The sequence below is a fragment of the Hylobates moloch genome, unplaced genomic scaffold (assembly GCF_009828535.3).
Source record: "Hylobates moloch isolate HMO894 unplaced genomic scaffold, HMol_V3 SCAFFOLD_15, whole genome shotgun sequence".
Classification (NCBI taxonomy): domain Eukaryota; kingdom Metazoa; phylum Chordata; class Mammalia; order Primates; family Hylobatidae; genus Hylobates; species Hylobates moloch.
Genome location: NW_026652290.1, coordinates 56,342,849 through 56,359,080, shown reverse-complemented (window position 1 = coordinate 56,359,080; position 16,232 = coordinate 56,342,849). Strand labels below are relative to the sequence as shown.

General features: G+C 35.5%; 1 protein-coding gene across 2 annotated transcripts in view; it reads right to left on the bottom strand.

Annotated features, from left to right (window-relative positions):
- PPP3R1 (protein phosphatase 3 regulatory subunit B, alpha) overlaps positions 1 to 16,232 on the bottom strand; it is a 76,691-nt gene that overhangs the window by 32,744 nt on the left and 27,715 nt on the right. For both annotated transcript variants that reach the window (XM_058428697.1, XM_032177641.2), the window contains exon 2: positions 4,772 to 4,811. In XM_058428697.1, the coding sequence (XP_058284680.1) occupies positions 4,772 to 4,811 (40 nt within the window). The remainder of the gene's footprint in view (positions 1 to 4,771; positions 4,812 to 16,232) is intronic.

Sequence of the window (16,232 nt, the reverse complement as noted above, 5' to 3'; positions counted from 1 at the left end):
TGTGAGCCACTATGCCTGGCCCTTTCCAGAATGTTTTTAATGTACTTTGCCCAGATCCATCAGAGGAATGACTACCAAAGGCAGCTACAGCCTTACAAAATGTATTTCTTAAGTAATAAGACTTGAAAATCGAAATTACTCTTTACTCCATGGGCTACAGAATGGATGTCATGTTAGCAGGCATGAAAACGTTACTCTCTATGTACATTTCCATCAAACCTCTTGGGTGACTAGCTGCATTGTCAATGAGCAACAATATTTTGAAAGAAATCTTTTTTTCTGAGAGGTAAGTGTCAACAGTGGGCTTAAAATATTCAGTAAACCATGCTGTAAACAGCTGTGCTGCCATTTAGGCTTTGTTGTTCCATTTATAGAGCACAGGTGGAGGAGATTTAGCATAATTCTTAAGGTCCTATGATTTACAGAATGATAAATGAGCAATGACTGTAACTTAAAGTCACCAGCTGCACTGGTCCCCAAGAAGAGAGTCAGTGCCACCTTCATCTTCTGGATAACTTGTTGCAGCTTCTGCATCAGCACCTGCTGCTTCAACTTGCAAGTTATGGAGACGGCTTATCTCCTTATACTTGAAGAACCAACCTCCACTAGCTTCAAACTTTTCTTCTGCAGCTTCCCCATCTCTCTCAGCCTTCAAAGAATTGAAGAGTTAGGGCTTTGCTCTGCACTAGGCTTTGGCTTAAGGGAATTTTGTGGCTGGTTTGACCTGCTATCCAGACCATAAAAATTTACCCACATAAGCAATAAGGCTGTTTCATTTTCTTATCATTCGTTTGTTCACTGGCGTTAGCACTATTAATTTCCTTTAAGAACTTTTCCTTTGCATTCGTATCTTGGCTAATTGTGTGGCACAGGAGGCCTAGCTTTTGGCCTATCTGGGCTTTTAACACACCCTCCTCAATAAGCTTAATCATTTCTAACTTCTGATTTAAAATTAAAGATGTGTAATTCTTTCTCACTTTAACAATTAGAGAACAGTGTAGGGTTATTAACTAGCCTAATTTCAATACTGTTGTCTTAGGGAATAGGAGGTCTGAGGAAAAGGAGAGAGTTGTGGGAATGGCCAGTCAGTGCAGCAGTCAGAACACAGACAACTGGACTAAGTTCACCATCTTACATGGACACCGTTCATGCTGCCCCAAAATGATTACAATAGTAACATCAAAGATCACTAACCACAGACCACCATACAGATACAATAATGAAAACGCATGAAATACTGCAAGAATTACCAAAATGTGACACAGACAGGAAGTGAAAACATGCTGGGAAAATGGCAGAGACAGACTTGTTTGGCATAGGGTTACCACAAACCTTCAATTTGTAAGAAACACAATTATCTGCAAAGTACAATAAATCAAAGCATAATAAAATGAGATACACCTGCATACTACCCAAAGCAATTTACAAATTCAATGCTATTTCTATTTAACTACCGATGACATTCTTCACAGAATTAGAAAAAACTATTTTAAAATCCGTATGGAACCAAAACAGCCAAGGCAATCCTAAGCAAAAAGAATAAAGCTGTAGACATCACAAGATCTGACTTCAAGCTATACTACAAAGGCTACAGTAACTAAAACAGCCTGGTACTGGTACAAAAACAGATACACAGACCAATGGAACAGAATAGAGAGCCCAGAAATAATGTTGCACACCTACAACAAATTTGACAAAAACAAGCAATGCAGAAAGGACTCCGTAATTCAATAAGTGGTGCTGGGATAACTGACTAACTATATGCAGAAGACTGAAATTGGACCCCCTTCCGTATACCATATACAAAAATCAACTCAAGATAGATAAAAGACTTAAATGTAGAACCTAAAACTATAAAAACCCTATAAGATAAGCTAGAAAATACCAGTCTAGATAAAGGATCTGGCAAAGATTTCATGATAAAGACGCCAAAAGCAATTGCAACAAAGACAAAAACTGACAAATCAGACCTAATTAAACTAAAGAGCTTCTGCCAAAGAAACGATCAACAGAGTAAAACAGACAACCTACAGAATGGGAGAAAATATCTGCTAACTACACATCTGTCAAAGGTCTAACACCCAGAATCTCTAAGGAACTTAAACCTAAAAGCAAAAAAAACCAAATAACCCTATTAAAAAGTGGGTAAAGGACACGAACAGACACTTTTCAAAAGAAGGCATACATGCGGCCAACAATCATATGAAAAAAATTCTCAACATCACTAATCATTAGAGAAATGCAAATCAAAACCACAATTAGATACTGTCTCACATCAGTCAGAACGGCTATTACTAAAACGTCAAAAAATAACAGATGCTGGTGAGGATGCAGAGAAAAGGGAACGCTTATACACTGCTGGTGAGAATGTTCAGCCGTTGTGGGAAGCAGTGTAGCTATTCCTCAAAGAACTTAAAACCATTACCATTTGACCCAGCAATCCATTCATTACTGGGTATATATCCTAATGAGTATCAATCATTCCACCATAAAGACACATGGACACATATATTTACATTATTCACAATATTATTATTCACAATAGCAAAGACATGGAATAAACCTAAATACCCATGAACAGCAGACTGGATAAAGAAAATGAGGTACATATACAGCATGGTATACTACGCAGCCATAAAAACACGAGATAGTGTCTTTTGCAGCAACACGGATGCAGCTGGAAACCATTATCCTAAGCAAACACACGAACAGAAAACCAAATACTGCATGTTCTCACTTGTAAGTGGGATCTAAACAACAAGAACACGTGGACACAAAGAATGGGAACAACATACATCAAGGCCTACTTGACGGTGGAGGGTGGGAGGAGGGAGAGGATCAAAAAACGACCTATCAGCTACTATGCTTATTACCTGGATGGCAAAATAATCTGTATACCAAAGCCCCGTGACACACAGTTTATCCATATAACAAACCTGCACATACCCATGAACCTAAAAGTTAAAAAAAAAAAAAAATGACGTACACCGGTATTCCAAAACCCCCCAAAATTCAAAACCCAAAACATTTCTGGTCTCAAGATTTTTGGATAAGGGATACTCAACCTGTATTCCCTGTCCATAAGGAAGCTGCATAGTAAATTTGAAAGCTTCTGGCTCCAGAGCATTGCACACACCACACAAATCCAAATCACAACCAGAATCCTACCAGCAAAAACAGGAAAAATAGGAAAAGAACAAACTCTGACTCACTTCTACCTTCCAAATCTCACGAGTATATCTGTGGTAGAAATAAAGTAACATTAAGAACTCTGACTGCAAAGGAATCTGAGATATGTACTTGTGAGTTTTACAGTTTCTACATACCAGAAAGTTTGAATAGTATTGAATACCTTTGGTAATATAACATGAAACTCTGGTTTCCACACCAGCAAACATAACTACAATGGGAGAGTATGGAAGACAACCAAATTAAGGGAATGAAGTTGCTCAGAGGATATAAAGAAATTAGGATTTGAAGATGGAGGGGAAAGTGGGTGGGGAAAGAGTAGAGTAGATAGGGCTAAATAAATAAAACTACAATGTATATGAATAGTGTAAACAAGGACTTAAGAACCACTAAGTCCTTGTCTTGTATTAGTAAATACTAAATTATAAATAAAACACACTATAAGAATAAATGTTGTTTTATACATCAATTAGTTGTTTTTTAGACTTAATTCTTAACCCTAAGAGCTAACAGTAACCAAATAAAACTAAAATTTATATTGTAATGGAAAACCATAGAGGGACGATCCTGTATTTTTTAAAGGGACGGCAAAATGAACATGCCCTTGATACAACATCCCATTAATGGGTACCATCAAATTGGATATGGTAAGTGACCAGACCACTGGTCTAACCTAAGTCTTAAAAAAAAAAAAAAAAAGCTTACTGAGATATTAATACAAGCAAATTAATTCTAAATTAACAGCCAATCTTTCAAACATTAAGCTTCTATCAAAGGTATACATTAAAGACCTTTTTCAAACTTAAAAATAAGACATTTTAAACATTAGAAAAAGGCTTTAGACAACAGAATTTTATTCTGAAAGTTTGCTGTTCAGTTAGAGAATCACCCGTACCCCTCCCTAAAATGTGAAAAACAAAAAACTTAGTGATTCTATTTGTTCAAAAAATAAAAATAAAATAAAAAAAAAGGACTTAATGAATGCTGTGTGCCTTGTCTGTCTCTTCTTCCAGAAAATACAGAAAGCTGTACTTTTCAGCCCCAAACAGTGGCAGTTTGGTGGTGCTGCATAACTAGCTCTGGCCCATAAATATGAAATATGAGCACCAGTGATATAAATCACCTCTGGGCCAAGGGAGATAAAAGCACTGCCTACAGGTCCTTGGATTTCCCTGTTCCTCAGTGATCTTGGAAACACGCATTAGAGATGGTGGCATTCCAAGACAAGGAAGCCTGGATCACTGAGTCACCAAAGAGAAAAGAGTTCCTACAAATCCCCTTTGAAATTTCACTTGAAAAACTTCTGTTAGGTTAAGACACTGAGATTTCAGGGTTTAATTATAACTACAGCACAGTGTAGATATGAGTAATAAAGAAGTCTATTTAAAAAAATGTTCCTACTCTGGTAACATAAAAAGACTGTATGTCAAATTCACTATCCATTTTAAATAATTAAGGGCTAACATTGCTACAAATGTAAGTAAATATATATTACAGAGGTATGATACACACACACACACAAACGCGCAGAGAGAGAGATGAGTGAATAAAAGTAACTTTTGGTAACAAAAATATGACTTACAGTGTGAGCACATTTCCAAAGGATAACTTGCCTCATTTCCCTGGGGGGAAAAAAAGAAATAATTAGTCATAAAATAGGCACAAATTTGTGTAAAATATTAAACCTAAATATTTTAAGTCAAAAAACATAGGGAAATAAGCCATAAACTAATAATACGACCACATCTATAAATTACATTTATATTTTTTAAAAATAAGTAAGAAAACAAATGATAATACTGTAGAAAGAGTTCTTGAATCAAACTGTTCTGACTTACGGCTCTGTCACTTAGGATTTATGCAAATATTTGATTTTCTAACACCCTAAATAAGTTATATGCCAAATTTTAACACATTAGGGACTGTCAATGCTCCAACATGTCTTGCTGGGTGAACTGATTTTGTGGTAGAGATTAGAACAAAGATTCCCTTGCCAACTCTAACTGAAGAGTTTCCTGAGACTGCAAAATGAGCTGTTAAAAACATAAAAACAGAAACCTGCTACCATTTTTCCCTGCATTGAAACATAATTTTCTATATGCTGAGCAACTAAAATAAGAAAAATATTAATGGAAAGGTGAGTCTAACTTGACAGCCAGCCACTTGAAAACCATTCCAAATTTTTCTTTTCATACAAAGTCTTATTTCATGAATAGATCCTAACTTAACATAATTTATCTGAGTTCCTAATTTATATACAAAAAAAGTAAAACTATCCGTTTTCTATACTAGGATTTTATGTGAAATATATTTAAGAAAAAGTGTTCTAGAAAAACTAGAGACCTGCGTCAATGCCTACATTTAACAACTCTGAGAACTGGGCCCAGGGAGGTCAAATACCTGCTGGAACATCACACCATTTGATTAGCAGTGGAATCGAAAGTACTTCTAAATCTAAAACAGTAATATCTCAAGTAGTATAACAGACTCAGAGGTAGAATCATTAAGATCTCTAAAAACGTCTACAGAATTTAAAGTAATATAAATTAAGTTTTTAAAGTTCAGTGGTAAATTGAATACCAAGCATCCTATATTCTATTTATCTAACCTTGACCCTGCCTAGCAATTAAATAGCACTAAGTATGCAGTTGCTATTAAGTGTACAATTAACATTGGCATATTTAAATATTTATCTTCAGAAGCTACTGAAAACCTGATTTTTTTTTTTTTTAGTATGACTGGCTGGCTTTTAAACTCCTCAATGTACCTTTAATCCTATGTAAACTTAAAGGCTAATCAGTAAATTACCACATTCAATTAACTGACATGTTGCCAATAGCTAGTCTTTTTCTTGCAAGTTACAGCAGGTAATTGCAATTTTCCAGAACTGGTTAATTTAATATTAGGTCACTTTAAATATCAAATATATGTTAAAGTGAGGATAAAAGAAAGCAAACATTAATAAAGCTTGATATTAATGGAGATGGATTTCTGCTTACTTTACACATTGCTTAATTGATCTTAATATTCTTACCATGATTCTTATCTTCACTGCCTTACATATTCTTGCTTGTCTTAATTTTTTTAATGCTTTTTTTTTTCCTTATTCCACTCTACCTTAAAGTTAAGTATGTTTCTTGCAAGACTCTCAAGAGCATACTGGTATTTTATTTACTAAATTTTGCACTGTCACGGTGAGGTTTTTTTTTTTAAATAAGTATCATTACTGTTTTACAAGTGAAGGTAAAAAGTAGTTATGTGGTGGTTTCAAGCAGGATTTTAAAACTGTTTCTCTAGTTCACTGACCTTTACAGTGTTATCAATTCTTCATAAATGATACCATCTATCTCACCTATTTATCTGTATCATTCCCAACTAGACAACGTCCACAAGACCTAAGAACCAACCAGGCCAGGGCTCCTAAGGACTTTCCCATTAACAAGGAATAACTTGTCTTGCTCCTAAACTTGGAATCCATATATCCAAAACACTACTGCAACCACAATCTGTCCCAAACTGACCACATCACATCCCTGCTAAAATTCAATAGCTCCCAACTGCCTTCAGAATAAAAACCAACACTCTTTAGAAAGCTAAGTCCTTTAATTAAGAGAACTCGTATCTCTGCAGTCATTCTCCCAAGCAGCACCACCATCTCTACCCTACACTCCCCACTTTTTACTTCATATTCTGTATTGTTTGAACTTTTACAGCAAGAATGTCTTCATAGTTTACCTTCCATTTAGAAAAGGAAACCAAAGCAAAACATGGCAATATAAAGATAATTTTGTCAATATGGTCAATATAATTTTGTTCCATGTTCAGTCTTCCTCACGCTTAGTCATTAGTAAAAACAGTTTTGGAGATTCCCCTTTATACTCCTCTCCACACCCCCTCACGGTCAGCTTCTTAAGCTACTATCTGGGAGTATTATATTTATCAGTAATTGTTTCATTCAGGTTTGGTGTGTGGGCTATAATTTATCGATCCCTGAACCTAATGCATAATTACATTTAAACAAAAAACACACATCAGTTTGTAAATTATTATATCAGACTTAACTGGAAAAAATAGCATTTCTGAAAGTAAATTAATTCTGCAGTGAATTTCTAGCCGATAGCTACAGTCTAGGGTTGGGAAATACTAAAATAATGATAGATACTGTGAGACATACCCAATAAGGTACTGACATTTACTTCTAAGAGAACCACTCAACTAAATAAAACCATAAAATTATATCTAAATATGAAAAAAGTTCTAAAGCTAACATGTTTTAAGTTTATATAAGAAAGCTTGAAGAATTCAAACATCATGCCACATGACCAAGTTACCGACAAGATCACTTGACGATGAGGTCCTTAAATAAATCTATTTGCCTGAAGTTCAAGATAGACTTTCCTTACACTATACTGATTTAAAAATTCAGTAACATCTGCCCATGAAGGAGAAATGCTATATGAACCACTTGACCAGTGTTAAAAAAAAAAAAAAAAACTAGTAAATCAGAAAAATTTTATCAAACAACATTTATCAGGCATTATCTGTGATCACCTATATAAGAAAACAAAAGAGGTAAAGCCCTTAGGATCTATGTCCCAGCTTACTGTCTAGAGAAAGTTTCCAGGTTGCAGCACAGGAATGGGGAACACAAACACAGTCCCGAGACATCGCCGAATTGAGAAGTCAGAGATGCATGAAGTTCGTATGGCCAAGGAGGTTAGACTTGTGAGGAAGAGTACTTTAGAAAAGGGAGACACATGAGAGACCTTTGGAGATCTGCATAAAAGTCTCCTCCAGTCTCTGCATAAGTTTGAGAGGAAACTCCCCAAGTCCAGGAAAAGAACTAGTAGCAGGTTGAATAACTTTTGGGAGTTTGCACAGAGCTAGGAATAGTTCATTATCCCATGGGCCAAACTGGAGAAACTTGTAAATACACAGGGACTTGGGTCCAGTCCTCAGAACGACTATATTGGCCATGAATTAAAGGCTGTTCTTTACTTACCTTAAGAAAGATAGAAAACAAGTCTCAGATCAAATTTGGGTCTCAGTAACTTAAGCGGATGACAAAACAAACTCTTACATTCTTTAAAAGAATAAAACAAAATCTAGCACAACAGCATAAGAGTCACAATGTATGACATCCAATATAAAACATAATAGGACGCTATAAAATGGATGAACCTCAAAATCATGGTAAGTAAAAGAAGCCAAAAACAAAAGGCCACATATTTTATGATTCCATTTATATGAAATATACTGATAAAGAAAATACACAAAAACAGAATGCAGAGACTGGTGGGTGCCAGTTGCTGGGGGAGGAGGAATGGTGAACAATTACTTTTTGGCTATGGGGTTTCCTTTAAGGGTGATGAACATATTTTCGAATGACATAGAGGTGGTGGTTGTACTACATTATAAATGTACTAAATGCCAGCCTGGGCAACATGGCCAAACACCGTCTCTACAAAAAATACAAAAAAGGCCGGGCGTGGTGGCTCACGCCTGTAATCCCACCACATTGGGAGGCCGAGGCAGGCAGATCACTTGAGGTCAGGAGTTCAAGACCAGCCTGGTCAACATGGTGAAACCTGTCTCTACAAAAAATACAAAAATTAGCTGGGCATGGTGGCGGGTGCCTGTAATCTCAGCTACTCGAGAGGCTGGGGAAGGAGAATCTCTTGAACCCGGAAGGTGGAGGCTGCAGTGAGCAGAGATCGCACCACTGCACTCCAGCCTGGGCAACAGAGCAAGACTCCACCTCAAAAACAAAAACAAAAACATGAGCCAGGCATGTTGGCATATGCCTGTAGTCTCAGCTACTCAGGAGGGTGATATGGGATGACTGCTTGAGCCTGATAGGTCAAGGGTGCAGTGAGCCTTGAGAGCACCACTGCACTCCAGCCTGGGCAACCAAGCAAGACTTTGTAAATAAATAAATAAACAAATGTCACTGAACTGTTCACTTTTAAAACGACTTTGTTATGTGAATTTCACGTCAATAAAACGTTTCATATGCTGTTTAAAGAAATAATGGCCCCAAATCTTCCAAATTTGATGAAAACTTTAAATCCCCAAATTCAAGAAGTTCAATGAATTCTAACTAGAAGAAACATGAAAAAAAAAACCACATAATAAATTGCTGTGACACAGAAAATCTTAAATATAATCAGAGAGGAAAAAAGATAAACTACATATATGTAACAAATTACTACAGCATATTTCTTCTTAGATACACCAAGGACAGGAAACAATGGAATCTGTTTAAAGTGTTAAAAAAGAAAAAACCACTATCAGTTTTTATATCCAGCAAAAATATCTTTCAAATATTATGGCAAATGCTTTTTCCAGATAACAAAAACTGAAAGGAAAGATAGGCTCCAATATATGTTTACTACAAAAAAAAAAGTCCAAAGAAAATTCTTCAGGCAGAAGAAAAATGATACCAGATGGAAAGCTGGATCTAGACAAAGAAATGAAAAATACCAGAAATGGCAAATAAAATAAAATAAAATAGACATTTTTCTCATTTTTAATGTCTTTAAAATATGATTGACTATTTAAAAGCAAAAATAATGTGCTGTGGGGTATATAAAGTGAACATATGACAACAGCACAAAAGGGTAGAGAAAAAATGGATGTATGCTGTTGTCAGGATCTTACACTGTAAGAGAAACACTGTATCATTATTTGAAGGTAGAGCATGGTATATTAAAGATGTATATTGTAAACTCTAGAACAACTTAAAAAAGGAGACAAAATAAAATAGTATCACTGTGATGGTTAATTTTATGTCAACCTAACTGGGCCAAGGGATGCTCAGATATCCAGCTAAACATTATTTCTGAGAGTCTGCTAGGGTGTTTGTGGAAGAGATTAGCATCTGAACTGGTGAACTAAGTAAAACTGATTGGATAACATCCTATCTGTCCAGCACCTAAATAGAACAAAAAGGCAGAAGACTGAATTAGTTTTCTGCCTCACTGCCTGAGCTGCAAAGTCAAGCTTTTCCTTCCCTCAATGCCCCTGGTTCTCAGGCCTTCAGACTCAGACTAGAATTTATACCACCAGTTCTTTAGCTCTCAGGCCTTCAAGCTACAGCACCAGCTTTCCTGGGTCTCTAGCTTAAAGACAGCAGGAGCAGAACTTCTTAGCCTCCATATTCATGTGAGGCAATATCATATAATAAATCTCTTTCTAGACATATGTATCTCCTACTGGTTATTTCTCTGGAGAACCCTGACTAATACAATCAGAAAGAATACTCAATCCCACGAAAGGCAGACAAATAGGTACAAAGAGATAAAAAGCAAATGAGAAAAAAAAGAAAGTAAATAGTAAGAAGGCAGATTTAAAAGCAAACATTTTGAGAATTATACATTTCATAATGCTAAAAAAGAGCCAATTCATCAGAAAGATGAAGTCCAAAAACATACCAATCCTACACAAATTATTTCAGAAAGCAGAAAGGAAGGATACTGTCCTGAACTCATTTTATGAAGCCAGCATTACTGTGATGCCAAAATCAGACAGTATCACAAAAAGAAAACTATGGCTGGACGCGGTGGCTCACGCCTATAATCCTAACACTTGGGGGGCTGAGGCAGGAGTATCATTTAAGGTCAGGAGTTCAAGACCAGCCTGGCCAACATGGTGAAACCCGTCTCTACTAAGAATACAAAAATCAGCTGAGCATGATGGTAGGCACCCGTACAATCCCAGCTACTTGGGACGCTGAGGCAGAAGAACCGCTTGAACCTGGGAGGTGGAAGTTGTAGTGAGCTGAGATCACGCCACTACACTCTAGCGTAGGCGACAGTGTGAGACTCCATCTCAAAACAACAACAAAAGAAAACTATACCTAATGTTTCTCTATAACCAATAATGTAAAAATCCTTAAAAATATCTTAGCAAATTGAATCGAAAAATAAACACCACGACCAACCGAGGATTATTCCAGCAATGGAAGGTTGGTTTAATATTCAAAACCAACGTGATTCACAACATTAACAGAGAAAAAAAAAAAGAAAAAAACCACAAGGTCAACCAAACAGATGCAATAAAAGCATCTGACAAATTCCAACATCCATTTTTGATAAAACAAGAGTAACTCAGCAAACTAGGACTATTTCTCTATCTTTAAAAGGTTATCTACAAAAATTCTTCAAAAAGTGTCATATGTAATGATTCTCCCTAAGATTAGAACAAGATAAAGACATCTGCACAAATACAAAAGGGAAGACAAAAAAAAAAAAAGTATACAGATTGGAAAGGAATAAATTGCCTTTCGTTGCAGATGACATAATTGTGTATGTACATAAATCCTAAGCAAATTACTAAAAAGCTATCAAAGCTAATAAATGAATTAAGCAAGATGGCAAGATAAAAGGTCAATATACAAAAGTTAAATATATTTCATATTCTGGAAACATGGAAAATGGAATTAAGAATACAGTTCCATTTATAAAATCACCAAAAATACAAAAAGTTAATAAGAGATGTGCAGGGAGTACACATGAAGACTATAAGACATAGCTAAGGAAGTGATCTAAGAAAACCCAGCTATATTTGTTCATAGATCAGAAGGCTCAATGTTGTTAAGATGGCAATTCTTCCCATAATGATCTGCATATAGAAGACAATCCCAATAAAAATCCCAGCAGAATATTTTATAGAAATCAATAAACTAATTCTAAAATTCATATGGAGATGCAAAGAACCTAACAGCCAAGGGATCTGAATGAAAAAGAACAATGGTGAAGGACCTACAATATCTGACTTAAAGAGTTATGAAGGGCTGGGTGCGGTAGCTCACGCCTGTAATCCCAGCACTTTGGGAGGCCGAGGCGGGTGGATCACTTGAGGTCAGGAGTTTGAAACCAGCCTGACCAACATGGTGAAACCCTGTCTCTACTGAAAATACAAAAAAAAATTAGCCGGGTGTGGTGGCAGCCGCCTGCAATCCCAGCTACTCGGGAGGCTGAGGCAGGAGAATCACTTGAACCTAGAAAGCAGAGGTTGCAGTGAGCTGAAATCGCGCCACTGCACTCCAGCCTGGGCGGCAGAGCAAGACTTGTCTCGGGAAAAAAAAAAAAAAGTTATAAAGCTAGTCATCAAAAGAGTGGTACTGGTGTAAGAACAGACAAATATCAACTGGACAGAATAAAGTAAACACACACACACACAATTTTCAAGAAAGGTTTCCAGGTAATTAAACGGGGAAAAAAATATTTGCAACAAATGATGCTACAACAACTGAATAGCAATATGCAATTAAAAAAAATGACATGAAGACTTCAATAGATATTTTACAACAAAAGATATGATTAACATCAAATAAACACATGAAATGAATATCACTAGACATTAGAGACATGCAAGTTAAAACCAAAGTGAGATATTACTATACAGGCAACTGGCATAATAAATATGGCTATAATTTAAAAATGGACATACAAAGTGTTACTGAAGATGTGGAATAAATGATTATGTGGTAAACAGAATTCTTAGCTAGCCCTTTGAAATTCTGAACCCCTTGTATACATACATTTTCTCCCAATTACTAAATCAAACACTAATCTAGTTACTGCTGCAGACAGATTTTGCACATGTAATTAAGGTCCCAAATCAACCACCTCTGGATAAGATTTATCCAGGTGGCCCTGACCTGTAAGAGCCCTTTAAAAGCAACTTTCCCTGTGTGGTCTAAGAAGGTGAAAATGAAAGAGTCAATGCAGGAGAGGAATTCAACACAAGGGAAGTAGAGGGGCCACTTGGCATTGAACGCAGGCAGCCTGACGGGGATAAGAGTGACCTCTAGTGAACAGGAGCAAGGAAACAGAGTGCTCAATCTCATAAGGGCAAAGAGCTGAATTCTACCAATAACGTGAACAGCTTGGAAAGCAGACTTCCCCAGAACCTCCACAGGAGAACTTGGTCTGGATGGCACCTTGATTTCAGCCCTGTGATACTCTGAAGAGAACCCAGTCATGCAGTGGTGAGGTTCTGATTTACGGAACTATGAAATAATAAATGAGTGCTGTTTTAAACTACTATGTTTATGGGAATTTGTTACACAGCAACAGAAAACTAACATCCAAACTTATAGTGTATGTGGCTAAAAGTAATAACACTGACATACCAAAGTGTTGGTGAAGATGTAGAGCAAATGAAAATGTTATATCTTGCTAGTGGGAACTCAAAATTGTACCGCTATTTCAAAAAACAGTGTGTTGGACTCTTAGTGTAAAAAGAAATGAAAACACACAAAAATTTGTACTCACATGTCCACAGCAGCTTTATTCAGCTTTATTCTTAATAGACCAATCTGGAAACAACCTAAATGTCTTCAACTGGTGAACAGATAAACTGTTATATCCAGACAACGGAGTACTATTCAGTAATGAATAGGAAAAGACTACTAATACACCCAACAACATAATGAATCTCAAAAGCAATATGCTAAGTGAAAGAAACCAGACACAAAAAGCTATGTGCTGTATGGTTCCATTTATAAATGCTACAAAAAAACAAACTACAGTAACTGAAAGTTCAGGTGTTGTGGGGTAGAGGGGGAGAGCAGGGAGTGAATACAAAAGGGTACCAGGTAACATTTTAGGGTGATAGACCTATTCTCCATCTTGACTGTGGTGATTACAAAACTATATACATTTATCAAGGCACATTAACTATGCACTTAAAACTAGTTAGTTTTTACCATAAGTAAGTTGTACCTCAATAAAGCTGATATTTATAACTCAATATATTAAGGACCTTAGTCCCAAATATAATGGAATTGCTTAATACATAATCTAAGTCTCCAGTTAAGAAACAATCTCATCACTTTCTTTAAAATAAAGTTTCACAGCTGTCATATTATTCAAAATTCAAACTATATGGATTTATTTTTATAAGACATATTTCAAGGTAATGTGTTCATAGCAAATAACATTTTCCAGATTAATCTTACAGAATCATGAGAAACCAAAAACTATTTACACTTACAGTAATCTTGACATTTATAATTCATCCCTTAGTCTCCTTCCCTGATTTTAAACTCCATGAAGGCACCAACTGTCTTATTACCTTTTGATATCCTTTGCCAGATTTAACATTGTCCTAAATTTACTTTAAAGGAAGAATTTGACTAGGTACACCATTGGTAAAAGTCTGGAATGGTTTAAGTCCTATTTAAGCATCAATGCGTTAAAGTACAAGGTTAGATTAAGGGCATTAAAAGACCCGAATTCTTAAAAGTCCAGTTATTAAAGCACTTTAGATTTTCTCTTTCCTTCTGATGCTCACTTTTTATAATGAGTATTAAGCATTTGGATCTGCATACATTTTAAATAAGCAAACAGTACTCTAATACTGAAGTAATATTTATAGTTCACAAAGAGTCTATAACCGAATAAGGAAATGTTGTCATCTCTTAAAGTCTACTAGATAAAGATAAATGTCTAAATATTCTGACTGCATATTCTCTGAAATATTCAAAGCTTTACAGAATGCATCCATAAAATTTATTTTTATTCTTTCAAATCTTGTCACTTTAAGATCAAAGTAACTCTAAACCAAAGAGAACCAAGTTTTTTTCATTTCTTTGCCAGAAAATTTCTTTAGATATTTTCCTGATTCCTATTGATTTGATCCCAAAACTGACAATCGTAATAGAATATTTTTTTAAAATGTTGAATAACATGAACTTGAAAAGTAAGTTATCTTAGGAATCAATCCAAATGTCTTTACCTGCTGAAAGCTTGATGACTGCACAATTAATGTAATCATTATAATGAAATTAATTTTTTCTAGGGTAAAGTCACTGATCATCTTAGTAACTGTTCTAGAATAGATTCTCCTTATTCTTAAGAAATACAAAGCAAAAGGCGTAAAACCATGGATGCATGAATGTCAGGGACAGAAAAGATCGAAAAGACAGAAACAAGAGATAAAAACCAATCATACCAATGACAGATCCAAGCTTCTTTAATGATTTTAGGAGGAGAAAAAAAAACCTTAAAATTTCTAGTCTGATAAATGCTGCCATAATTACAATCTATAACTTGCTTGAATCCATTAAGCAAATGTTTGAAGGCACATAATATATGTTAACTATTTTAAAGATCCTATTACTCACTTTGACAGCTAAAATATATTTCCTATTAAATGACTCCTAAATTACCCCCATTCCTGTTTTTCCTTCTCTTATTTAATGTTAACAACAATTTTTGTGTTTATCTTGTACTGTGCACAATTTCGCTGAACTTATTCATTAATGCTTTTATTTCTTGTAGATTTCTGGAAAATTTTCTATGTAGATAGTCATACCATCCGCAAATAGGATCCGTTTTTCTTCTTTCCAATCTCTATGCCTTTATATTCTTTTCCTGCATTACTGCACTAGCTAGAACTTTCAGCACTATGCTGAAAAGGGCAGAAATCCTTGCTTTGTTACAGATCTTACAGAGAAAGTACTCAGTCTTCTGCCACTAAGTGTAACGTCAGCTGTAGGTTTTCACAGATGTTCTTTATTCAACTGAGAACATTTCCCTCCATATTTTTCTAAGTTTTTGTTTTGTCTTGGGTTTTATTCTTTAGCCTATTAATATCATTATACAGACTAAGTTTCAAATAATGAACCAGCCTTGCACCCATAAAACAACCATAACTGGTTATGGTGTATAATCTTTTAAAAGTATTAACTCTATTTATTAATGTTTTAAGGATTTCTGCATCTACACTGACATGAGAATGTTGGTCCATAGTTATCTTTTTTGGATTTTGGTATCAAGGAAACAGGGCTACTCAAATTCTATTTCACACTGGAAGAGGTGTGATAGTTTGTGTTTAAGGAACTGGTTCATTACTTCAAAGTTGTCAAATTTATGTGTATAGAATTGGTCATAGTAACCCCTTATGTTTTTTCACATCTGCAGGGTCTACAGTGATGTCCCGTATTTCATTCCTGATAATGGTAATTTGTGTCTTATTACTTGTCAGTCTTATTGGTGTTTTTGAAGAATGAGCTTTTGTTTCAAAGGGTTTTT